At 40.4% G+C, this 22,157-nt stretch overlaps 1 protein-coding gene across 5 annotated transcripts in view; it reads right to left on the reverse strand.

Moving 5' to 3' along the window:
- Positions 1-1,476: 1,476 nt before the first annotated feature.
- NRBF2 (nuclear receptor binding factor 2) overlaps positions 1,477-22,157 on the reverse strand; it is a 33,469-nt gene continuing 12,788 nt past the window's right edge. For 4 of the 5 annotated variants that reach the window (XM_028123983.2, XM_088020061.1, XM_028123984.2 and 1 more), the window contains 3 exons: positions 18,369-18,453; positions 14,180-14,220; positions 1,477-2,975 (listed from right to left, as the gene is read on the reverse strand). In XM_028123983.2, coding sequence (XP_027979784.1) covers positions 2,265-2,975; positions 14,180-14,220; positions 18,369-18,453 — 837 coding nt within the window. In that variant the 3' untranslated portion in view covers positions 1,477-2,264. The remainder of the gene's footprint in view (positions 2,976-14,179; positions 14,221-18,368; positions 18,454-22,157) is intronic. The other variant, XM_088020060.1, reaches the window with a different exon arrangement.

Below are 22,157 nucleotides of genomic sequence, written 5' to 3' on the forward strand. Positions count from 1 at the left end.
TCTGTTGTCCTTCTGTGAAAAGCTGACAGTGAGAAACTTCCCGGCCTTTCTAACATGCAGCTGGTTATGTGGTCAACAGCGAGAGGCCACCACCAAGTAAGTTAGGACAAGAGCCCGCTAAGAATCCGGTACAAGCAGAATGCGTTGTCATTCCGTGCCAACAGGCTATTCTCAAGCTAAATGAAGACCCAGGAACACGGGAAAGCCCGGCAGGCAGCGGGGCCATGTGCCCAGAGGCTGGGTCTTTCAATTAAACAAAACAAGGGTTTTTTATTTCATTATCTACTCTATGGAAGACACCGTGAGACTGCTGCAAAGGTGCCAGTCATGCTGGTCAAGAGGCACATACGTTCTGTTAACAGATTCAAGCACAAAACTCAACGGAATAAACCAGATACGCACTAGTGTGAGAGCTTCAGAATAACATTAAGCAGAAGTCCATGCAACGCGCACTTGCTCTGGAGACGCTCAGAACGGGGTTCTGACGAACAGGTCCAAGTGCCGAAAGTGAGCGGAGGGCGGGGGGCCAGGGCACGCTGGCCGGGCGAGGGGGGATTGACTTAGAAAAGGTTCAGGTCAAAATACAGCAAAGCTCAGTTTCGGGAGAGAAATGGTGAGCTGGGTGAGTTTCTTTGGGGCACAAACTTTTATACTTTTTTTTAAGCAGGCTCCAGGCCCAGCCTGGAACCCAACGTGGGGCTTGAACTCACGACCCTGAGATCATGACCTAAGGGTCAGAGGCTTAACTGACTGTGCCACCCAGGCGCCCCTGGGGCACAAACTTAAAATCTGAAGTTTTGTGAGGAAGGTTAGGCAAGCAAAATACTCTGAATCTTTGATATTACAACACTGAGACGGACAAACTGACATAACTTTAACAGAATAGGAAGTCTTTTAAGAAGCTAGTTTATTTTTGGTTTCACCCACAGCAAGATGAGACATGAAAAAAACGTGGCCTCCACAAGCTCACTTCCATCTCATGCTCCTCCTGCCAGTTTCATCGCCAAACATGAGCCCAGTCCTACCCCTCGGCCCCACTGTCCCTGAGGTCGGTCTCTGAGGCAGTGTGGGGTCCGGCATCTGTCTGGCACTCCCACAATTCCACACAGTGAACACAGTCTAGGCTTTAAACACACCCCGTGGCCTGTAGCCGCGGGCTGCGCTCACGTCGTCCTCCTCTCCCTCCCTCCGGGAATGTCTGAGGCTGAGCCGGGGGGCCAGGGTACAGCCACCCCCTGCCTGCGCACTGTCCGTGTGGCGGGGCAAGAAGAGGGGGCACACTTAAACCTCAGGAGCTCCCTGTCCACCCCACTCTGTCGTAGGGGAAACGGACACACGCCCTGAAGCCCTGAAGCACGACTTTAACAAACACAAGGAATCACCTGGCTGAATCTCTTCAAGGGCATATGCAGAACTGACAACAGAGGAGCCACCCAAAACCTGCTTATCAACTGCCAACCACATTCAACAAAGGTATAAAACACAATTACTTTATTGACTTCTTACAATCAAACAATGCCAACTACCATCACTTCCACTCATGCATCAGTAAAGGATATGTCCTTAGTACTTTCAAATGATACATTTAAACAATAAACAAAACAGAACTTAAAATGCACCCTGATTAATTATGTAAACTGGTAATTTAAAAAAAACAAACAAACATAACAATTTGGTTCCTTTCTTCATAAAATGGAAATTTAAATATTTCTCTTGATAGTCTTGAGGTTCTCATGAGTAGTGCAAAGTGTGGCAGAGTTTCATCTAGAAAGGTGTGTCTTACACACCTTATTCAACAAATGAAATGTGCATAACAAAATGCATAGAGTCAATGCATGATAGAAAGCATGTTTCAAATACAAGGTGGCCCCTCAGGCCGCCATATTCTTTAGGTTTTGCATTATCATTTATGGCATTATAGATTAATTATACATAACATACTTTTATACATTTTAACCCTGAAGATAAGAAAAATAACTGTTGCTTGAAAAAGTTATTCCAGGTAGCCATTTGGTTTGTATCAGGAGAGAGGGAGCCCCCGGGGAGCCTGGTGTCTGCCCCGTCTGGAGTCCTCAGCGCCAGTGCTCAATTGCACACGGGACGCGTCACAGTGAGCGTTTCCCGGCCCCGCGTGCCCCCCCCACCCCACGGCGCGTCTCTGCTATCACCCCCCGTGTGGTTTTCCCTTTTTTTTTTTTTTCTGGATGAACTGTATTACTCTATCATTTTGTCTTGTCTTCTCAGCTCTTGTCTGGCCTTCCATTTCAATTATTCATAAATCCTTTCAGAAGATCCTCCGAGAGCTCCATAAGGGGAAGTTCTGGAGATGGGAAATCCAGGGGCGGGAGACTGGGTATGGGGATGTCCTTGGCCCTCCCCGCGCTCGCAGCCAGGCTCTGCCAACCGGACGAGGCCTCGGCAGTCTCGGGAGGTGGCGGCAAGCTCCACAGCTCCGACTTTTCTACGAAGTCAGCATCGACACCCAGCTCCTTCTCTACTGCGCCTTTTAGAAGTCTGGCCTTTTCGGCCTTCAGCTGTTTATTTTCTTTCCTTAATCTTTCATTCTCAGCCACAAGGAATTCCACATGCCTCTTCAAATCGGCAATCTTGGTTGCCTGCTCCTCTATAACTGTCTTATCATCTTTGGGGGCTCTGCTTCCGATGCGCGGCTCTGCCGGCTCACGCTTCTGCTGAAGTAAAAACAGGAGAGTGTCTGGGTCCCTGTCAAAGACCCCCTGAATTTCAGGCAGATGTTTCTCCGCGGAAGGGCTGTATTTCTCAGAGAGAAGGGGACTCTGGCCCTCGGCGTCCTCAGAAGAGGGCTTGGGAGATGCCTGCAGTTGGGCAGCCGCCTCCCTGTCTGTGCTCTGCTGGGCTTTCAGTCTCTCCTCCCGCTTGGCCCTTTTCCACCTCTCCTGGATGAGGAGGAGCTGTTTCATGTGGCTATCCCTTTGCAATTCCAGTGACAGATGAGCCTATTACACAGAAGGAAAGGGATCATTTAACATTTAAGTCTCTTTAGTAATATCCAATGAATATAATCCCAAGATCCTATCCTCCTTTCTGAATAACTTTATAACACTTAAAATTTACATACTATGTTTGCTATTCAACAGAGCCTCAAATTTTTTCAAAACAAGTATTAGGTCTCAGCTGGGCCAGAGGCCACTCCCACCCACAGCAGTCATGGCCCCGCCACAAAGAGGGTCCCTGCAGGCCACAAAGGGGATTACGGAGGACTGCACCTCTGAGCCCCACAGGACATCTCCTACATAAGGCCACTCCGTCAAGACCAGGAGATGAAGGTGAGCTCCCTAACAGACAGAAATAAAGGCAGTTAGTCAAAATAAGGAGACAGAAGAACACATTCTAAATGAAAGAACAAGACAGACCCTCAGAAAAACAAATAAAACAAAGATGAGCAATCTACCCCATAAACAGTTCAAAGTAATGGTCATAAAGATGCTCATCAAACTTGGGAGAAGAATGGATGAACGTAAATCTTCAACAAAGAGACAGAAAATCTCTCTACAATAAGAAAGTACCAAGCAGAGCAGAAGAATACAATAACCAAAAAATACACTACAGGGAATAAACAGATTAGATGATACAGAAGAACAGATCAGCCATCTGAAAGGGTAGAAATCACCCAAAATCAACAACAAAAGAAAAATTTTTTTGGATGAGGATAGTTATTTAAGAGATCTCTGGGACAACAAAGCATAATAAGAAAACTTACATGAAATAATTACAACGACTGCAATAGCCAAACTATGGAAAGAGCCCAGATGTCCACTGACAGATGAACGGATAAAGAGATGTGGTATATATATACAGCAGAATACTACTCAGCCATCAAAAGAATGAAATCTTGCCATCTGCAATGGTATGGATGAACTAGAGGGTATTATGCTAAGCGAAATAAGTCAGAGAAAGACAAATACCATATGATTTCACTCATATGTGGAATTTAAGAAACAAAACAGATGAACATAGGGGAAAGGAAAAATAAAATATGATGAGAACAGGGAGACAAACCATAAGAGATACCAAACTCTAGGAAACAAACAGGGTTGCTGGAGGGGAGGTGGGTAGGGGGATGGGGTAATTGGGTGATGGGCATTAAGGAGGACACTTGTGATGAGCACTGGGTGTTATACGCACCTGATGAATCACTAAATTTTACCCTTAAAATTAAAAAAAAAAGGAATAGAGCTTTTCAAAAATAATTTTTATCTTAAAACAAAAAAGAAATAGCTGAAAACTTCCTTAACATGAGGAAGAAAACAGACATCAGGTCCAGGAATCAAAAAAAGCCCCAAACAAACTTAACCCAAAGAGGTCCATACCAAGACATATTATAATTAAACTGTCAAAAATTAAAAATAAAGTGAATCTTAAAAGCAGCAAGAGAAAAACAACTAGTTACATATAAGGGAATCCCCACAGGGTTATCAGATGGGTTTTTGTGGGGGTTTTTTTTTTTGGTAAATCTCCTTCCTCACCTTTGTAACATCTAATTTTTCAGGTGGTTTTATTTTATATCATTTCTGTACAGATCTTTGCACACTGGTTTAGATGAAAACTATATAACCTCAACTATAAAATAACATTGGGATGTTATTAATTATATAAATCAATTTTCTTTTTTTGTTTTTTTTTTTAAAGATTTTGTCAGAGAGAGTGAGAGAGCACAAGCAGGGGGAGAGGGAGAAGCAGGCTCCCCACTGAGCAGGGAGCCTGATGCGGGGCTCGATCCCAGGACCCCAGGATCATGACCTGAGCCAAAGGCAGACGCCTAACTGACTGAGCCACCCAGGCATCCCTAAATCAATTTTATTTTCACCATCAAAATGATCATGTTCTATCAACAGCGGTGTAAAGTCCGCCATCCGCCATCACCGGAACTGCAGCGGCAACTGGGAGGAGCAACATGGGAAACAGTTTGGCAATTTCAGAAATGAAAACACTTTTCCAACGTACATGAGTCCCATAAAAAGACCAACGTGAAATATTCAAATACTAGAATGAAAAAGAACAAGCATCCCATACTATTCAATAACTGAACACAGCTACTCTTTCTTCTGCAACTGAACCAAGTACAGGATGCAGCTGGAGGACAGAGATCACAGACAAGTTTTCATAATTTCAACACATTTCATTCTCGGTTTCTGGAGTAGAAGCACAGACTGGAGAAGTGTCACTAAGGAGGAGGGGGACCAAAAAAATCCTAGGAGAGCTGACCACAGATCACGTGGTACAAATTTTAGGAAAGTGCAAAACTCCTGCCTGGAAGTGTGTTTTTCTGACCACCACCGTGAGGAAGACAGTGCAAAAATGTGATCATCTATTTTTCCCCTAAGGTCTTGTTAGGTCTTCTAACATCACAACCCTGATTCACACTAACAATACTAGAGTCCTGACAAATAATACCAATTACGGTATCTGGAAGGAAATGGAGAACATGTTTTATTTGCCTGGTACTCTGTTTAGGACCAACTAAGGCCCTGGTCATTGACACGATCTCTCCTAAATGCCGGAAAGGCTCTGGCCTCTTAAGATAAATGCTCTGGCGGTGCTCGTGTCTGCACAAAGCATGCCTGCAAGTCCCTGGGTCCCCATGCCAAGGGCAGAAACCCCTGGCGGCGTAGCGGGGAGAGGAGGGAGAAGGCTGGCTCTCTCCCATTCCTCCCAAAGAAAGCACGGGAGCAGCCGCGGGGCCTCAGCAGGACACCCCCTGACCTTCCGAGGCCAGCCCTCTGTGGAGCCGCCACAGAGGAGGCTCAACCGGGGCAGATGTCACCTGCCGCACGAAAACCTGGAATACGAAAGGTGTCAATTCTTCCCAAATCGCTATACAGGTTTAATGCAATTCCATCCACATCACAGCAAGATGCCAGTTACAAAAGAGGGGAAGGCTAGGCCTCTGGTGGGAATGTTACAGTAAATCCTCTGCCAAAGAGATGTGTTCAGTTATTGAATCCTGAACCCTAAAAACTAGATGTTGTTACAAAGATGATCCAATCCAGTTACTGAATCCTCTGCCAAAGAAGAGTAACTGTGTTCAGTTACTGAACAGTATGGGATGCTTGTTCTGTTTTATTCTAGTATTTGCACATTTCCAGAATCAGGTGGATTCTAAGCAAAAGGTCTGCAGGCCAGGAGCGGCACGATATACTCAAAGTGCTGAAAGGAATCAACAAATACCCAGCAAGGCTAGCATTCTGAATTGAAGGAGAGATAAAAGAGTGTCCCAGACAAACAAAAGCTAAAGGAGCTCATCACCACTAAACCGGTTACAAGAAGCATTAAAGTGGAAAAGACCAAAACTAGAAATAAAACACATGAAAGAAAAAAATCTCGCCAGCAAGGAAAAACATAGGAAAGGAAGTGGACCAACCACGGATAAAGCTAGTATGAGGGTTAAAAGACCAAAGTCGACAAAATCTACTATAATTAGTTAAGGGACTCATTAAATAAAAAGGTATAAAACAGATGTCAAAAACATAAAAACGTGTGTGCGTGGGGGTGATAAAGTGAATGCACAGAAAGGAATCCAATGATAACACTCAAGAAGGTAAATCACAAGGGAAGAGAGCAATAGAAGAAAAGAACAAGAAATGCAAAACAACAAAAAAACAATGTTTTAAATGGCAATAAACACACACCAACCAATAATTACTTTAAATGTAAACAGACTAAATGCTCCAATCAAAACAGGTAGGGTAGTTGAATGGATTACAAAAAAAAGGACCTACATACATGTTCCCTACGACAAACTTACTCCCAACCTAAAGACACATGGACTAAAAGCGGAGGAATGGAAAAAGATATTCCACACAAACAGAACAGAATAAAAGCTGCAGTAGCAATATATCAGGAGAAATACACTGTAAAACAAAAGCAGTAATAAGAGACAAAGGAGGGCGTTACACAATGATAAAGGATCAATCCAACAAGAAGGAAACACCTGGAAACATTTACGCAGCCAACATAGGAGCATGAATAAATACATAAACCTAAATACATAATACCTAAATACATAAACCAAATATTAAACAGACCCAAAGGGAGAAACTGACAGTAACAGAGTAACAGGGAACTTTTAACACCCCACTTACACCAAAAGATAGATCCAGACATAAAATTAATAAGGAAACACTGGCCTTGAAAGACAAATTAGACCAGATGGACTTAAATCCATCCAAAAGCAATAGAATATACACTCTTCTCAAATGCACATGAAACAGTCTCCAGGATAAATCACGTTAGGCCACAATAAATTTAAGACTGAAATCATTTCAAGCATCTTTTCTAACCACCAGAGTATGTAACTAGAAATCAACTACAAGAAGAAAACTGGAAAAAACACAAACACGTGGAGGCTAAAACATGCTACTAAGCAAGGTCAGCAAATGAAAAATCAAAGGGGACTCCAAAAAAAGACATGGAGCAATGAAAACACAACAGTTCAAAGACTATGAACACAGCAAAAGCAAAAGGGAAGTTAATAGTGATACTGACGACCTCAAGAAACAAGAGAAATCTCAATCTAACCCTTCAGATAAAGGAACTAGAAAGGAAGAAGAAAGCCCAAAATAAATAGAAGGAAGGAGATTATAAAGATCAGAGTTTCGGAAATAAGTGAAATAGAGACTTTAAAAAATAGAAAAGATAAAAAACGAAGAGCTGGTTTTCTGAAAAGACAACAAAATTGATAAACCTTCAACACTCGTCAAAAAAAGAGGACACCTACATATAAAATCAGAAATGAAAACAGAAGTTACAACAAATACCATAGAAATACAAAGGATTATGAGAAACTACTACAAAAACTTACATGTCAACATATTGGACAACCTAGAAGAAATGGATAAATTCTTAGAAACATATAACTTCCCAAAACTGAATCAGGAAGAAATGGAAAAATTTAACAGACTGATTACTAGTAACTGAACTGAATCTGTAATCAAAAATTCCCAACAAGCAAAAATCCAGAACCAGATGACTTCACAGGTGAATTCTACCATTTTTTTTTTTTAAGAGTTAATACCTATCCTTCTGAACCTATTACAAAAAATAGAAGAGCTAGGAAAGCTTCCAAATTCTGTGAGGCCAGCATTATCCGGATACTTAAACCAGACAAAGACACTACAAAAAAGAAAATTAGAGACTAATATTCCTGATGAACACAGATGTAAAAATTAGCAAAGTATTAGCAAAAAAATTAGCAAAACTTAGCAAAGTATTAGCAAACCAAATCAACAACACATTAAAAGGATCATCCACCACACCACAATCTAGTGGGATTTATTTCAGGGCTCTAAGGACTGTTGATATCTGCAAATATATCAACCAGATAATACCAGGTTAACAAAATGAAAGATAAAAATCATACAATCATCTCAACAGAAGCAGAGAAAGCATTTGACAAAATTCAACATCTATTCCTGATAAAGAAGCTCTCAACAAAATGGGTTTAGAGGGAAGATGCCTCAACTTTTATAATAAAGGCCATATATGAAAAACCCACAGCTAGTATCATACTCAATGGTTAGAAGCTGAAAGTTTTCCCTCTTTAGATCAGGAACAAGATAAGGATATCAACCCCTGCCACTTATTCAATGTAGTACTGAAGTCCTAGCCCCAGCAATAAGAAAAAGAAATAAAAGGTATCCAAATTGGTAAGGAAGAAATAAAATTGTCACTATTTGCAGATGACAGAATACTATATAGAGAAAACCCCTAAGAAGCCACCAGAAAAGTATGAGAATAAATGATTCCAGTAAGGCTGCAGGATACAAAATATACAGTAATCCATCATGTTTCTAAACACTAGTATCAAAGTAGCAGAAATTAAGAAAACAATCACATCTATAATTACATCAAAAAGAATAAAATATCTAAAAATAAATTTATAATCAAAGAGGTGAAAATGACCTATACTCTGAAAACTAAGACATGGATGAAAAAAAAATTAAAGATGACACAAATAAATAGAAAGATATACTATTAAAATGTCCATATTACCCAAAGCAATCTACGGATTCAATGCAATCCCTATCAAAATACCAATGACATTTTTCAAAGAACTAGAATAATCCTAAAATTTATATGGAAACACAAAAGACCCCAAGTAACCAAAGCAATCTTGATAAAGAACAAAGCTGGAGGCACCTGGGTGGCTCAGTCGGTTAAGCATCTGCCTGGTCATGCTCAGGTCATGATCTCAGGGTCCTGGGATCGAGCCCCAAGTTGGTGGGGGACATCCCTGCTCAGTGAGGAGTCTGCTTCTCCCTCTCTCTCTGCCCCTCCCCCAGTCATGCTCTCTCCCTCTCTCACAAATTAAAATCTTAAAAAAAAAAAAAAAGAACAAAGCTGGAGGTACTATACTCCAGATTTCAAGCTATATTGCAAACCTATGTAATCAAAACAGTATGGTATGGCACAAAAACAGACACAGAGATCAAACAGAACAGAACAGAGATCACAAAAATAAATGCACATATAGCTAATCTATGACAAAGGAGGCAGGAATATACAATGGGGAAAAGACAGTCTCTTTAATAAAACTGGCCCACTACATGCTAAAGAATGAAACTGGACCACTTTCTTACACCACTCACAAAAATAAACTCAAAATGAATTGAAGACCTAAATGTGAGACCTGAAACCTAAAATTCCTGGGAAAAAACATAAGCAGTAAGTTGTTTAACACTGGTCTCAGTGATTATTTTTTGGATCTGCCTCTTCAAGCAAGGACAACAAAAGCAAAAATAAATGGGACTATATCAAAATATAAAGCTTTTGCACAAGGAGGAAACCATCAACAAAATGAAGAGGCAACAACCTACAATATGGGAGAACGTATTCACAAATGATGAATCCAATAAGGGATTAATATCCAAATATATAAAGCATTCATAAAACTCTTTATGAAAAAAAAATCCAACTAAAAAATGGGCAGAAGACACGAATGGACATTTCTCCAAAAAAGACATCCACATGGCCAACAGACCCATAAAAAGATGCTCAACATCACTATCCATCAGGGAAATGCAAATGAAAACCACAATAAGGTATCACCTCACACCTCTCAAAATGGCTAAAATCAACAACACAAGACACAGCAGGTGTTGGAGAGGATGTGGAGAAAAAATAACCCTCGTTCACAGCTGGCGGGAATGCAAACTGGTGCAGCCACTATGGTGGTTCCTTAAAAATTTAAAAATAGAACCACCATAGAACCCAGTAATTCCACTACTAGGTATTAACCCAAAGAAAACAAAAACACTAACTGGAAAAGATCTCCGCACCCCTACGTTCACTGAAGCATTATTTACAATAGCCCAGATATGGAAACAACCTAAGTGTCTATGGAGAGATGAAGAGATAAAAAAAGATGTGGTGTATATGAACAGTAGAATATTATCCAGCCATTAAAAAGAATGCGATCTTACCACCTGTGACAGCACGGATGGACCTAGAGGGTCTCACACTACGCAAATAAAACAAGGATAAGATAAATACCATATGATTTTACTTATATGTGGAATCTAAAAAGCAACTGAACAAACAGAAACAGACTCAAATACAGAGAACTGGTGGTGGCCACAGGGGAGGGGGATGGGTTGATGGACGAAATAGGTGAAGGGATTAAGAGGTACAAACTTCCATTATAAAGTAAGTAAGTCATGAAGATGAGAAGTACACCACAGGGAATCCAGTCATTGAAGAAACACTGTATGGTGAGAGATTGGAACTATACTTATGGTCACCATTGCATAATACACAGAATTGTCAAATCACTATGCTGTGCACCTGAAATTCATGTAACACTGAATTATCAACCAAACTTAAAAATAAACAAACGAATGAATGAATGAATGGATGGCAGTTGAGGAAGAGAGAGACTCAGGAACATGCCCAAGGTCACACAGCCAAAAGGCAAAGCTGAGGTGTGACCGACCAGGGCAGTACGGCCCCACTGTGGTAGTTTTAAAACATGTCTATAAACTTTTGAACAGTCCTATCAAGGGATGGAGTCTAATGCCCCTCCCCTCAAACCTGGGTGGGCCTTTGTAGTCAATTCAAGGAACAATGCAGAAGAAGGGACAATGCTGGGAAACCTAACTGCCACGTGGCCAGGTCACAGAGACCAGAGAGAGGAGGAGGAGGAGGAGGAGGAGGAGGAGGAGGAGAACGATGCCGTGCTACCTGAGGAGCCCCAGCTGTCTCAGGCCGAGCTAAGTCTCCCTAGCCCAGCACCAGACAGAAGCCACCTCCGAGATGACATCATCAGCCACCACCATCTGACTGCACGAGAGCTCCCCACCCCAACTGATAACTGCCCAGCTGAGCCCAGTCAACCAGATTTGTGAACAAATGCCTATTTAAAAAGGAAAAAAAAAAAAAACCTTTATGATGATAACGCAAAAACCTTATGATCTCCTTCCACTTAATGAAGAGTAAATCATGCCATATAGTTAATGAACTTACCTGTGTGTGAGCAGCTTCATGTGAAAATCTAGTAACTATGCTGCAAGAACCGTATGAAATGTTTCTGCGTCCTCAACATCGCTGAAGTATTCATTTATTGTGTCTGACACCGTGTGCAAGCCTTGTGTGGAAGCAGTCTACCTTTACATGGGCATAATGATGAAGTTTTCTTACCATTTTATGACCTTGCTTTCAAAGAATTACATTACCATTCGGTACGCCTCTCCCGTAAACGGGAGAAACCACATATTAGTCTATCATCACAGGTGTGTTTTTTAAGATGTAACAATGTTTCCAACACTGTATTATGAATATGACTGTAATACTATACAACATAAACATTCTATAATGAATGAGTCATACATTAGTGTTTAGGCTAGTCTACCATAAAGCAACCATATTGCTGCTTCTTTGCTTTCAGTGCATGAATTGTTTGTTATACCTGCAAATGAGTTTTCTTCACATTTTCATTTTTGATGTCTCATGTCAGTAACACATGTAACATCTACAGTACTGATGTCAGTAGTAACAGACAATTCATCCCATAAACAGACAACAGAAACCTTAACCTATATAGAGTCGACAAATACAGGACAGTATGCTAAACATATTTTCTCTTTCTTCTGATTTTATTTTTTTTTTCTAGCTTATGGTTATATAAGAATACAGTATATAATCATGCAACATACACAGTATGTGTAATCAACTGTTTATGTTATTGTTAAGGCTTCTGGTCTACAGAATATCAGTAATTAAGTTTTGGATGGGGGGGAAGTTTAGGCAGACTTTCGACTATTTAGGAGGCTGGCACTTGTAAGCCTCAAGTTGTTCAAGACTCAACTGTATTTTCCACATTTTCTATGCTGAACATGTTTTTTGTCAATGAGTATTTGTGGAAACTTTCTGTTAACAATTTTCTACTTGTAAAAGTAACATATTCTCAGGGAAGTGTGTGGGGGGAAAAGCTTTTAATATTTTGTTTAAAATGCTATGGCATTCTATTAACCATACTGGGTGCTTTAAAAAAATTCTAAGTGAGAAAAACAATGGTCTAAAAAATAATAATAATAGGGGCAACCTGGGTGGCTCAGTCGTTAAGTGTCTGCCTTCGGCTCAGGTCATGATCCCAGGGTCCTGGGATCGAGCCCTACATCGGGCTCCTTGCTCAGCGGGAACCCTGCTTCTCCCTCTCCCACTCCCCCTACTTGTGTTCTTGTTCTCGCTGTGTCTCTCTGTCAAATAAATAAATAAAATCTTTAAAAAAATAAAAAATAATGACAATGTGATTCAATCAGAATTCTATTCTGATATGATGTTTTAAAATTTTTTAAACAAAAAAGCAAAAACAAAATAACTGGGCCTTTCTACCTTAGATAAGCTAACTTTTTTATTCATATACAAACCCCCATTCATTCAGAAAGTCAGAAGTCCTTTCCAAATCAACATATTGAATAAGAACTCTTTTGAACAACCCTACCCCTCTGAAATGCCATTTGTACTAAGCTTAAAATTAGAAAACTTTCCTCTTTAGTCATTCTACAACTAGTTAAGATCTTTTTTTAAAGATTTATTTATTAGAGAGAAAGATGGGGGGGGGGAGAAGGAGAGAGAAAAATCTCTAAGCAGACTCCAGGCTGAGTGCAGAGCCCAGGGTAGGGCTCGATCCCAGGACCCTGAGATCATGATCTGAGCTGAAATCAAGAGTCAGATGCTTAGGGATGCCTGGGTGGCTCAGTCGGTTAAGCATCTGCCTTTGGCTCAGGTCATGATTCTGGGGTCCTGGGATCGAGTCCTACCTGATATCAGGCTCCTTGCTCAAAAGGGAGCCTGCTTCTCCCTCTGCCTGCCGCTCCCCCTGCTTCTGCTCTCTCTGACAAATAAAGAAAATCTTTAAAAAAAAAAAAAGTCAGACACTTAACCAACTGAGCCACCCAGGCGCCCCAGCTAAAATCCCTTTTTATTAACAGTGGTTCAGGAGGCTCAGTGCATGTTTGTATTATGTGGCTAACATGAGCAGTTCTATACCAAGGGAAGAGCACAGAATAGAACGTAACTTTCAGGTTCTCTTGGTTCAGTTTGAGGAAGCGGTATTTTTTCCCTGCCCTCTGATATCCCCTAAGGATCTCCTTAATTCAATTAGACAAACACTACTGAGTATCTCCTATGTACCCTGCCACTTTTATAATCAGAAAATCATCTTTGGATAAACGTATTTTCAAAACCTAGGTAGGCCCTCCCCAAACACAGAAGAAATGTAAACCGTTGGTGAAACAAAATTTAAAGGTACCAGAACTGCTTAGGAGTTCAGGAAAAAGACAAATTCAGATTTAAATTATTTTTGGCATGCAAAGGGAAGGCCAACTGGTTTCCCATTGGCCAGACCTGCTTACTCTCTGTGAGTTAATGCTCAGGAAAGGCCCTAGAAGTCTCTAAGGAACACATTTGGTGATCTGAGATCTAGGAGTAACTAAGAAAAAACAGAAGTTTCTGCATGCCATGTCTGGGACACTGAGAGCAGTTCACTGAGTTTTAATTTTTGAAGGACTCTTCTCTTATCCAACTTATGTATTTTGGACTATGGTGCTTTGAGAGGGGCACAATACTTTATTTTATACACAGTTCAAGTCTCCACAAGAAAATCCTTCTAACCGTTATCAAAAATATTAAGAAACTGTCTCACCTGCTCAGACTGCGTGAGCTTCATGGCTTCAGAAAGATATGCTGGTTAAAAAAAAAAAGGCACATTAATATGACAGTCATAATCTTGTAATCAACAGGTCAAAGGAAGAGTTTTAGTACTCCTATGACAAAAAGAACTAGTTTTAGAAGCAATTCTGCTACACAGTTATCCTGTTCCTGAACAGAAACAAGGTGGGGATTTTAAGACAGGATTCCTAACTTCTCCAAGAAAGAAGTCAGTGGTAACCAACTGTAGATATTCTCTACCCCATTTTGAAGGGGTTTGTTCTTCAAAATCCTTGTAGATTTCATAATTAAGAAAGTAAAGATGGCCTAATTAGAAATATAGGATCAGGAAGGATTAAAATTAAACAGGAACCTATCAAAACCCTACTACTCATTTTGATCACAAAAATATCAAGAGACTGATGATTAGTGTCTTTTTACCCACATGAATACCTGGACTCTATCATTTTAGCCTCCTACAGAACTTTTATTGAATTATTTCTGAGCTATCCCATCAACCTACCATGAATCAGGTAGTTAAGAGCCATAAGAACCTGTTGACTTATTTATTGTAAGCAAGTTGCTGAGGACAGTATGTCTTTTATGAAGACCATTAATGATCAGTAATACATTTCTCTCTGACCTTAGGATCAGTTTCTGGGTGACTTAATTTACTTGGATTTAAAAAGTCACTGTAAAAATCCCTAATTTTCCTCTCTGAGCTACCTTCTAGAAAGCTCAAAGCCAAGTTCTCCTATCAAATAAGCAAGAACTCATGGTGCATTTTGTGAACTATGCTTCCAGGCACTCCTCATTTTATCTTTCTGTGGCTTCCCCATCTGCTTATTTTTAATTACATTTTATATTTTGCTATATTCCTCTCTAAGGCCTTTTATATACTGTGGAACAAAACAGGGTATAAATGACAAGTAATATAATAATAGATCACGCACAGTCTCCATTTTTTATTTCTTGCTTACTATAAACTTTTCAGTGTCTCTCATCCCTACATTAAGTTCCTTTTTGCCTTTTTGCAGATACTACAAGGCAATGTTTCTGTCTTCTTAATTCAAATATTTTAAATGATTTTGTTGTCTGCCAGGTTCTATCATAGTCTTTAAGATACAGATTAACTGGATGGTCTCTCCCCAACAGAAAACAGTTGGTTCTACAGCCTTTGCTCTAGCCATACAAAAATTTTTCTCAACTTTTGCCCTTTATTCCTATAGTAAGTCTGAACTACCCTAAACTACCTATTATGTCTGCATACATTTGTGTCCCTGTGTGAACTATAGTTTGCTTTAAATCCACTTTATAAACAAATGGAACAGTTTCATAAAACCAGCCTTAAACCAACTGGACTGCCCTTGTAGAACCTTGAAATCCTAACATGACAGCAGAGGATACCCAAGGACACTGAGTCTCCAAGTACAAAAGAATCAAACAAGAGTCACACTGTCACTTAAACCATGTCCCCTGCTTCAATTTAAAATTTGGGTCTTGGGGTGCCTGGGTGGCTCAGTCGGTTAAGCATCCGCCTTCGGTTCAGGTCATGATCCCGGGGTCCTGGGATCGAGCCCCGTGTCAGGCTCCCTGCTAAGCAGGGAGTCTGCTTCTCCCTCTCCCTCTGCCTGCTGCTTCTCCTGCTTGTACACTCTCTTTCTCTCTGTCAAAAATAAATAAAATCTTAAAAAAAATAAAAAATAAAAAATAAAAAAATAAAATAAAATAAAATAAAATTTGGGTATTAAGGGGTACTTAGCTGGCTTAGTCAGTAGTGTGTGACTCTTGATCGCAGGATTTTAAGTTCAGCCCCACGTTTGGTGTAAATCACTTAAAAACAAAAATCTTAAAAATATGTACTCATAAATAAAATAAATTTGCTCTTTTCACTATTTGTGAAAAAAACTTAGGGAAGTGGACTGTGTAAGACTACAAGTAAGAATTCTAACGACTGAGCCACCAGGCACCCCTAACCACGCCAATTTTCAAACTAGCATTACATTCACAACTCCACTCTAAAACACAAGGCTATTTTTTTTTTAAAGATTTTATTTATTTGACAGAGAGAGACACAGCGAGAGAGGGAACACAAGCAGGGGGAGTTGGAGAGGGAGAAGCAGGCTTCCCGCTGAGCAGGGGGCCCATTGCGGGACTCCATCAATCCCAAGAATCGATCCCAAGAACCATGGCCTAAGCCGAAGGCAGACGCTTAACAACTGAGCCACTCAGGCGCCCCACAAGGCTATTTTTAACCAAGTCTGAACTCCAAATCAAATCAGCTCAGTGGGATTAACTAATCACACTTAAATTCTATCTCCCTCATTAGAGCTAATGGGATCCAAAAGGCTGCCTTTATCTTTTCTACTCTGAGAATGTGGCAGACTGCAGATACTGAGAAAGTAGGAAGGGGCGTGTAAAGCCCAACATCAATCTTAACTCCTCAAATAAAGACAGGGATGTAGAGGGTATCTGGGTGGCTCAGTCGGTTAAGAGTCTGCCTTCGGCTCAGGTCATGATCCTGGAGTCCCAGGATGGAGTCCCACATCAGGCTCCCTGCTTCTCCCTCTGACCCTCCTCCCTCTTGTGCTCTCTCTCTCTCAAATAAATAAATAAAATCTTTAAAAAAAAAAAAAGACAGGGATGTAGGTTAGGAATTAAGGAGACCTTTCTCCCTTTTATATACTCAATCTCCTACTGCTCAATGCACAACATATGCTGGTCACTCCATTGTATTATATTTTATATACATGTAACCACAACCACTGTGGGTTATTTAATCAAAGGTATGATTTCAGTGGCATTCATGCACAACATTTTTTTTTAAAACATTTTCTTTATTTGACAGAGAGAGAGAGAGAGAGAGTACAAGCAGGGGTAGTGGCAGGCAGAGGGAGAAACAAGCTGCCCACTGAGCAGGGGCTTGATCCCAAGACCCTGGGATTATGACCTGAGCTGAAGGCAGACCCTTAACTGCCAAAGCCACCCAGGCGCCCTACACAACACTGTTTTTGTTTTTTTTTTTTAAATAGTGTAGTACATTGTCTTTTCTGTAAGGTGACTATAAATTTAACAATTTGATTCACAACAAAATATGGTTTATGAAAGATTTAAAGAGCACTAGCTGCCAAGTTTAATTTTGTATAAAGGTCTCCATGAAACTCACCATAAAAATTCACAAAGACTTACAGGGTACATATTAGGCCCCCAGCCTTACTGCTGAAGGGGTACACTTCAGTGGCAAAACTAATTCTTTTAAAAATAAGACTTGAAATTTTCTCTGAAAATCACAGGCGTGTAGGCAAAAATCACTGACATAAAAGAACTTAGTCAAACCAGTATCCACCATGTGGTCTGTATTCCAGCACTAAGGCAACACTGGAGGGTACACTCTGCCAAGAAACAACATGGTTTTAATCATTACAGTGGCCTAGAAGGAAAAAAAAAGTGTCTTCCTCGCTCTAAGAAAGGTGGCCTATTTTGAATGTAGCATGAGTAAAACACTCCCTCCCCGAAGTTTTTAGGTTCGTTAATCAGCCAACAGAAACCAGTCTTTACAAAACAGACCCCAAAAATCTATTTCTGAGTTCAACATATGCTAAACTGCAACTGACTGGGATAAAATAACTGTTTGATAAGAAGTCATTAATTCTAAACTTCATATCTAAAAGAAAACGATCATCAGCATGATACCATAGGCATGAACGTACAAATGAAATATTCAGAAAGAAGCTAAACAAAGAGTATTACCAGCATCTCAGAAAACAAATTCAGTGAAAACTAATCAGTTAAAATTTAGTTATTACTTTCATAACCCAAAACGGCTATTTGAAATTTATTTTCCATAACAACTAAGATAAAGTGGTAGACTTCTTGCAATCACTTCTACCTTTAGGAATCTTTGGATTCAGAAAGCTGTGTCCACAGTCATTTACCAGTATGGCATATGCAACCTTCATGGTTTAGGAAGACTAGATTAGGAGGAACTACGAAATCCAACATACTCACATGAAAAGTAATCCAAACCGATATTCTGGTGGGTCAGTAGTGTCAACCTTGTATATGTAGGGCAACACCACATCATTACTACTGTGACTTTCATTCTGAATAAATTGTTGAGATGGCTGGAGAAAAGAAACTGCCCTCCAGTTTTAGACTCAGTATTTCTTTAGAAGAATACTCACCTGAAGCCTTTTTGTGACAAGAAATAGCCTCTTCGTATTTCCCTGCAGCTAATAAACGATCTGCTCGTCTGCTCTGTTGATGAGCCTAAAAGAAAAACATTCCCAAATTCCTCTGAATTATATAAAAAGATATGACTTAAAAAATTTTTTGGGGGCGCCTGGGTGGCTCAGTCGGTTAAGCGGCTGCCTTCAGCTCGGGTCATGATCCCAGAGTCCTGGGATCAAGCCCCACGTTGGGCTCTCTGCTCAGTGGAGAGCCTGCTTCTCCCTCTCCCTCTGCCTGCCTCTCTGCCTATTTGTGCTCTCTGTCAAATAAATAAATAAAATCTTTAAAAAAAAATTTTTTTTTGGACAAGATAAATGATGCCCTTTTTTCCCCACACATCAAACCATTACAGCTATATCGGTAAGAAATCTAATGGATAGCTCTTTGAGGTGTAGCATCTGAAAGGATTGGCAACTTTTCTCAACTCTACCAATAAACCATTCGTTTCACACCAGGCACTTAACTACTTCAGTGACTCACATTCTTCCACTCTTCAGAGATTAACCAAGAGTTATAATCACAGATTGTTACCTAAAATGTATATTGAATTGATTTTTAACAACCTTTCAAAACAAAAGTCATCTTGTGGATCCTTTCACTAGTTTGTATTGTTCAATAACTAAAATCAGGAAATTTCCAGAAAAGTCAAGCTTCTCTTACATCAACTCATTCTTCCCTTCCAACATTACAGTTACTATTTGTTTTTAAGATAAAAATTTGCACACTGTACAGTTGAAGAATTAACTATACAAAAAATTTTTTTAAGATTTTATTTTTTTATTTGACAGAGACACAGCGAGAGAGGGATTGCAAGCAGGGGGAGTGGGAGAGGGAGAAGCAGGCTTCCCGCTGAGCAGGGAGCCCGGTGCGGGGCTCGATCCCAGGACCCTGGGATCATGACCTGAGCCGAAGGCAGACTGAGCCACCCAGGCGCCCCTGACTATACAAATATTTAATATTACAGGGATTTCTTTTTCAGGTACCACTGACCAAAACAACAAACTCAGAACTTCTGAAAGCAAATGACTAAAGTGCCCCCGAATGTAAGGGAAAATCAATTAATAAGTAGTAACTGGCCTCTTCGCATCTGTGCTACACTTTCTAAGTTCCTACAACTTTATATATTTCCCTTTCTGACATAAGGACGTCCAGCAGACCCCTGGGGCCACATAACTCACCTAAGGTTATACAATTAGCAGCAAAGAAGAAAGAAATGATCAACTCATAATTCTTCTAACTAGTGTAGTTTTCCTCACAAACTCACAGATGATTTAGCAAAGCTTCTTAAGAAAGAGGTGAAAAGCACTGCACACTCATGTCCGCAGCAGCGTTAGTCACAGCAGTCAGAACATGGAATCAAGAGATCAGTGGAGGAACAAAATGCAGTACAGACACACACACACACACACACACACACACACACGGGAATTCGTATTCAGCCTTGCAAAGGAAGGAAATTCCAACACATGCTACAACATGGATGAACTCCGAGAACATTATGCTAATAATAAAATAGAAAATAAGCCAGTTACCAAAGACAAATACGTATGATCCCACTTATACTGGTACCTAATGTAGTCAAACTCATAAGAACAGAAAGTGAAATAGTGGTTGACAGGGGGTGGCAGGAGAGAAAAGTGAGGAGTTGTTGAAGGTGTAGAGTTTCAGTTTTGTAAGGTGAAAGGTTCTGGAGACCTGTTGCACAACAAGTGAATGTACTTGCTACTATACTGTGTACTTAAAAATTATAGAGCATAGTTTATGCTATGTGTGCTTTACCACAATTTAAAAAAATTTTAAGTTTATTTATTTTTTCAGTAATCTCTATACCAAATGTGGGGCTTGAACTCAGGACCCCGAGATCAAGAGTCACATGCTCTTCCAACTGAGCCAGCCAGCCAAGCACCCCTTTACCTCAATGTTTTAAGAAGGCAAAAAGCAAATCTGTACCGTCAGGTGTAAAGTGACTTAACTTGAATGTTTTTCAAAAACTGTGCCACAGATGCCTCACAAAAATACTTCAGAGAATCAGTTTTGCAACGGAGATTAGAAATATTCTGGGCATGTTTGCAAATCATGCTCAATCTAAAACAGAGGTGAAGACAAAAGTAGGAAACAGCGCTCCTGGCAATGCTTGCTGTTTACATTTCCCTTCTATTTTTGTAAGGAAGACACAGCAACACTCTTTAAAAGCAAGATCATCTGGGCGCCTGGGTGGCTCAGTCGTTAAGCGTCTGCCTTCCGCTCAGGTCATGATCCCAGGTTCCTGGGATCGAGTCCCACATCGGGCTCCCTGCTCCGCGGGAAGCCTGCTTCTCCCTCTCCCACTTCCCCTGCTTGTGTTCCTGCTCTCGCTATCTCTCTCTGTCAAATAAATAAAATCTTTAAAAAAAAAAAAGCAAGATTATCCATTTCAACTGTTTCAGAGGCTTTTTATTCTTCAAATAATAACTAAACTTTCTCCCCTAAGCCTCAATTTATTCCTGAAAATAATAATGGGTAAAAGAAATGACTATATGTTCTGAACACAGGAGTATTTTACAGTACCCAGAAATGATACAGATCTTTTGGGAAGAGACTACACATGAAGAAAGCTAAATTATGATCAACACAATTTCTCTAAGTAATGTGTTCTGATAATGTAGTTAAAGCAAGTGGCACTCTATCAACAAGGCTCTAAGTCTTTTTCTAAAAGAAAAAAAGGGGTCAATCTGCAGGTGCCTTAACCTTTCTGAGCTTTGTAAGAAAAGCCATACATAAGAGACAAACCTGCTCTGAAATTCCAAACTACCTCCTAACTATGCATGGCAAAGTGCAGATCCATCCCTACCATGAACCCAGGGCTCTGGACTCAAGTTTTGGCTTTCCCACTAACTAGTTAAATTACTTCATCCTTCAGGCTCTGTAAAATGATAGATATGGACCAGACTGGTGCTTAAGTTTTAATGGAATACAAATCACCTGGGGATCTGGTTAAAATGCAGACTGATTCTGTAGGTCTAGAGCAGGTGCAGGTGAAGCAGCTGGACACACACTGAGAAGCAGGGATGAGATGCTCTCTGAGGTCACCTTGCTCTGATGCTGCATCTGTGTCTCTGATGACATTAACCACTTTCTACTTCGTACTATACTTATGAAGCTCCCTAATTCAACTTCAAGCTCCACAGTAAGAGAATAAATTGTTTCTTGAACACCAAAGAAAAAGTTCTCCAGTGGTGAGAACAGTATCTCCTACTCCTCTTGAACTCACTAAAACCTCCCCATGTAAAGTCCAATCTCTGATCACTCTGCCAATTCAGGAGTGACAGCTCATTTAAAAACAGACACCTGGGGTGCCTGGGTGGCTCAGTCATTAAGCTTCTGCCTTCGGCTCAGGTCATGATCCCAGGGTCCTGGAATCGAGCCCCACATCGGGCTCCCTGCTCAGAGGGGAGCCTGCTTCCCTCTCCCACTCCCCCCCTCTTGTGTTCCCTCTCTCACTGTGTCTCCATCAAATAAATAAATAAAATCTTTAAAAATAAATAAATAAATAAATAAAAACACACACACCTACTCTAGGTCATTTGGCATCACAGCAATCAAATTCCCTATTAAAAAAAAAAAATACAGTTCCTACTAAGTTCTTGTTAGACACCCAGCAAGCCCAGACTCCATACAGAGCTTGACTGCTTAGGTTCAACTCTCAGCTTGAACATTTATTAGACACATGAAATTGGCTTTCTTAACTTTCTGCCTCAGTTTTC

The sequence above is a fragment of the Eumetopias jubatus genome, unplaced genomic scaffold, assembly GCF_037043125.1.
Source record: "Eumetopias jubatus isolate StellerSeaLion01/CBP00866 unplaced genomic scaffold, mEumJub1_p1.0 scaffold_17, whole genome shotgun sequence".
Classification (NCBI taxonomy): Eukaryota; Metazoa; Chordata; class Mammalia; order Carnivora; family Otariidae; genus Eumetopias; species Eumetopias jubatus.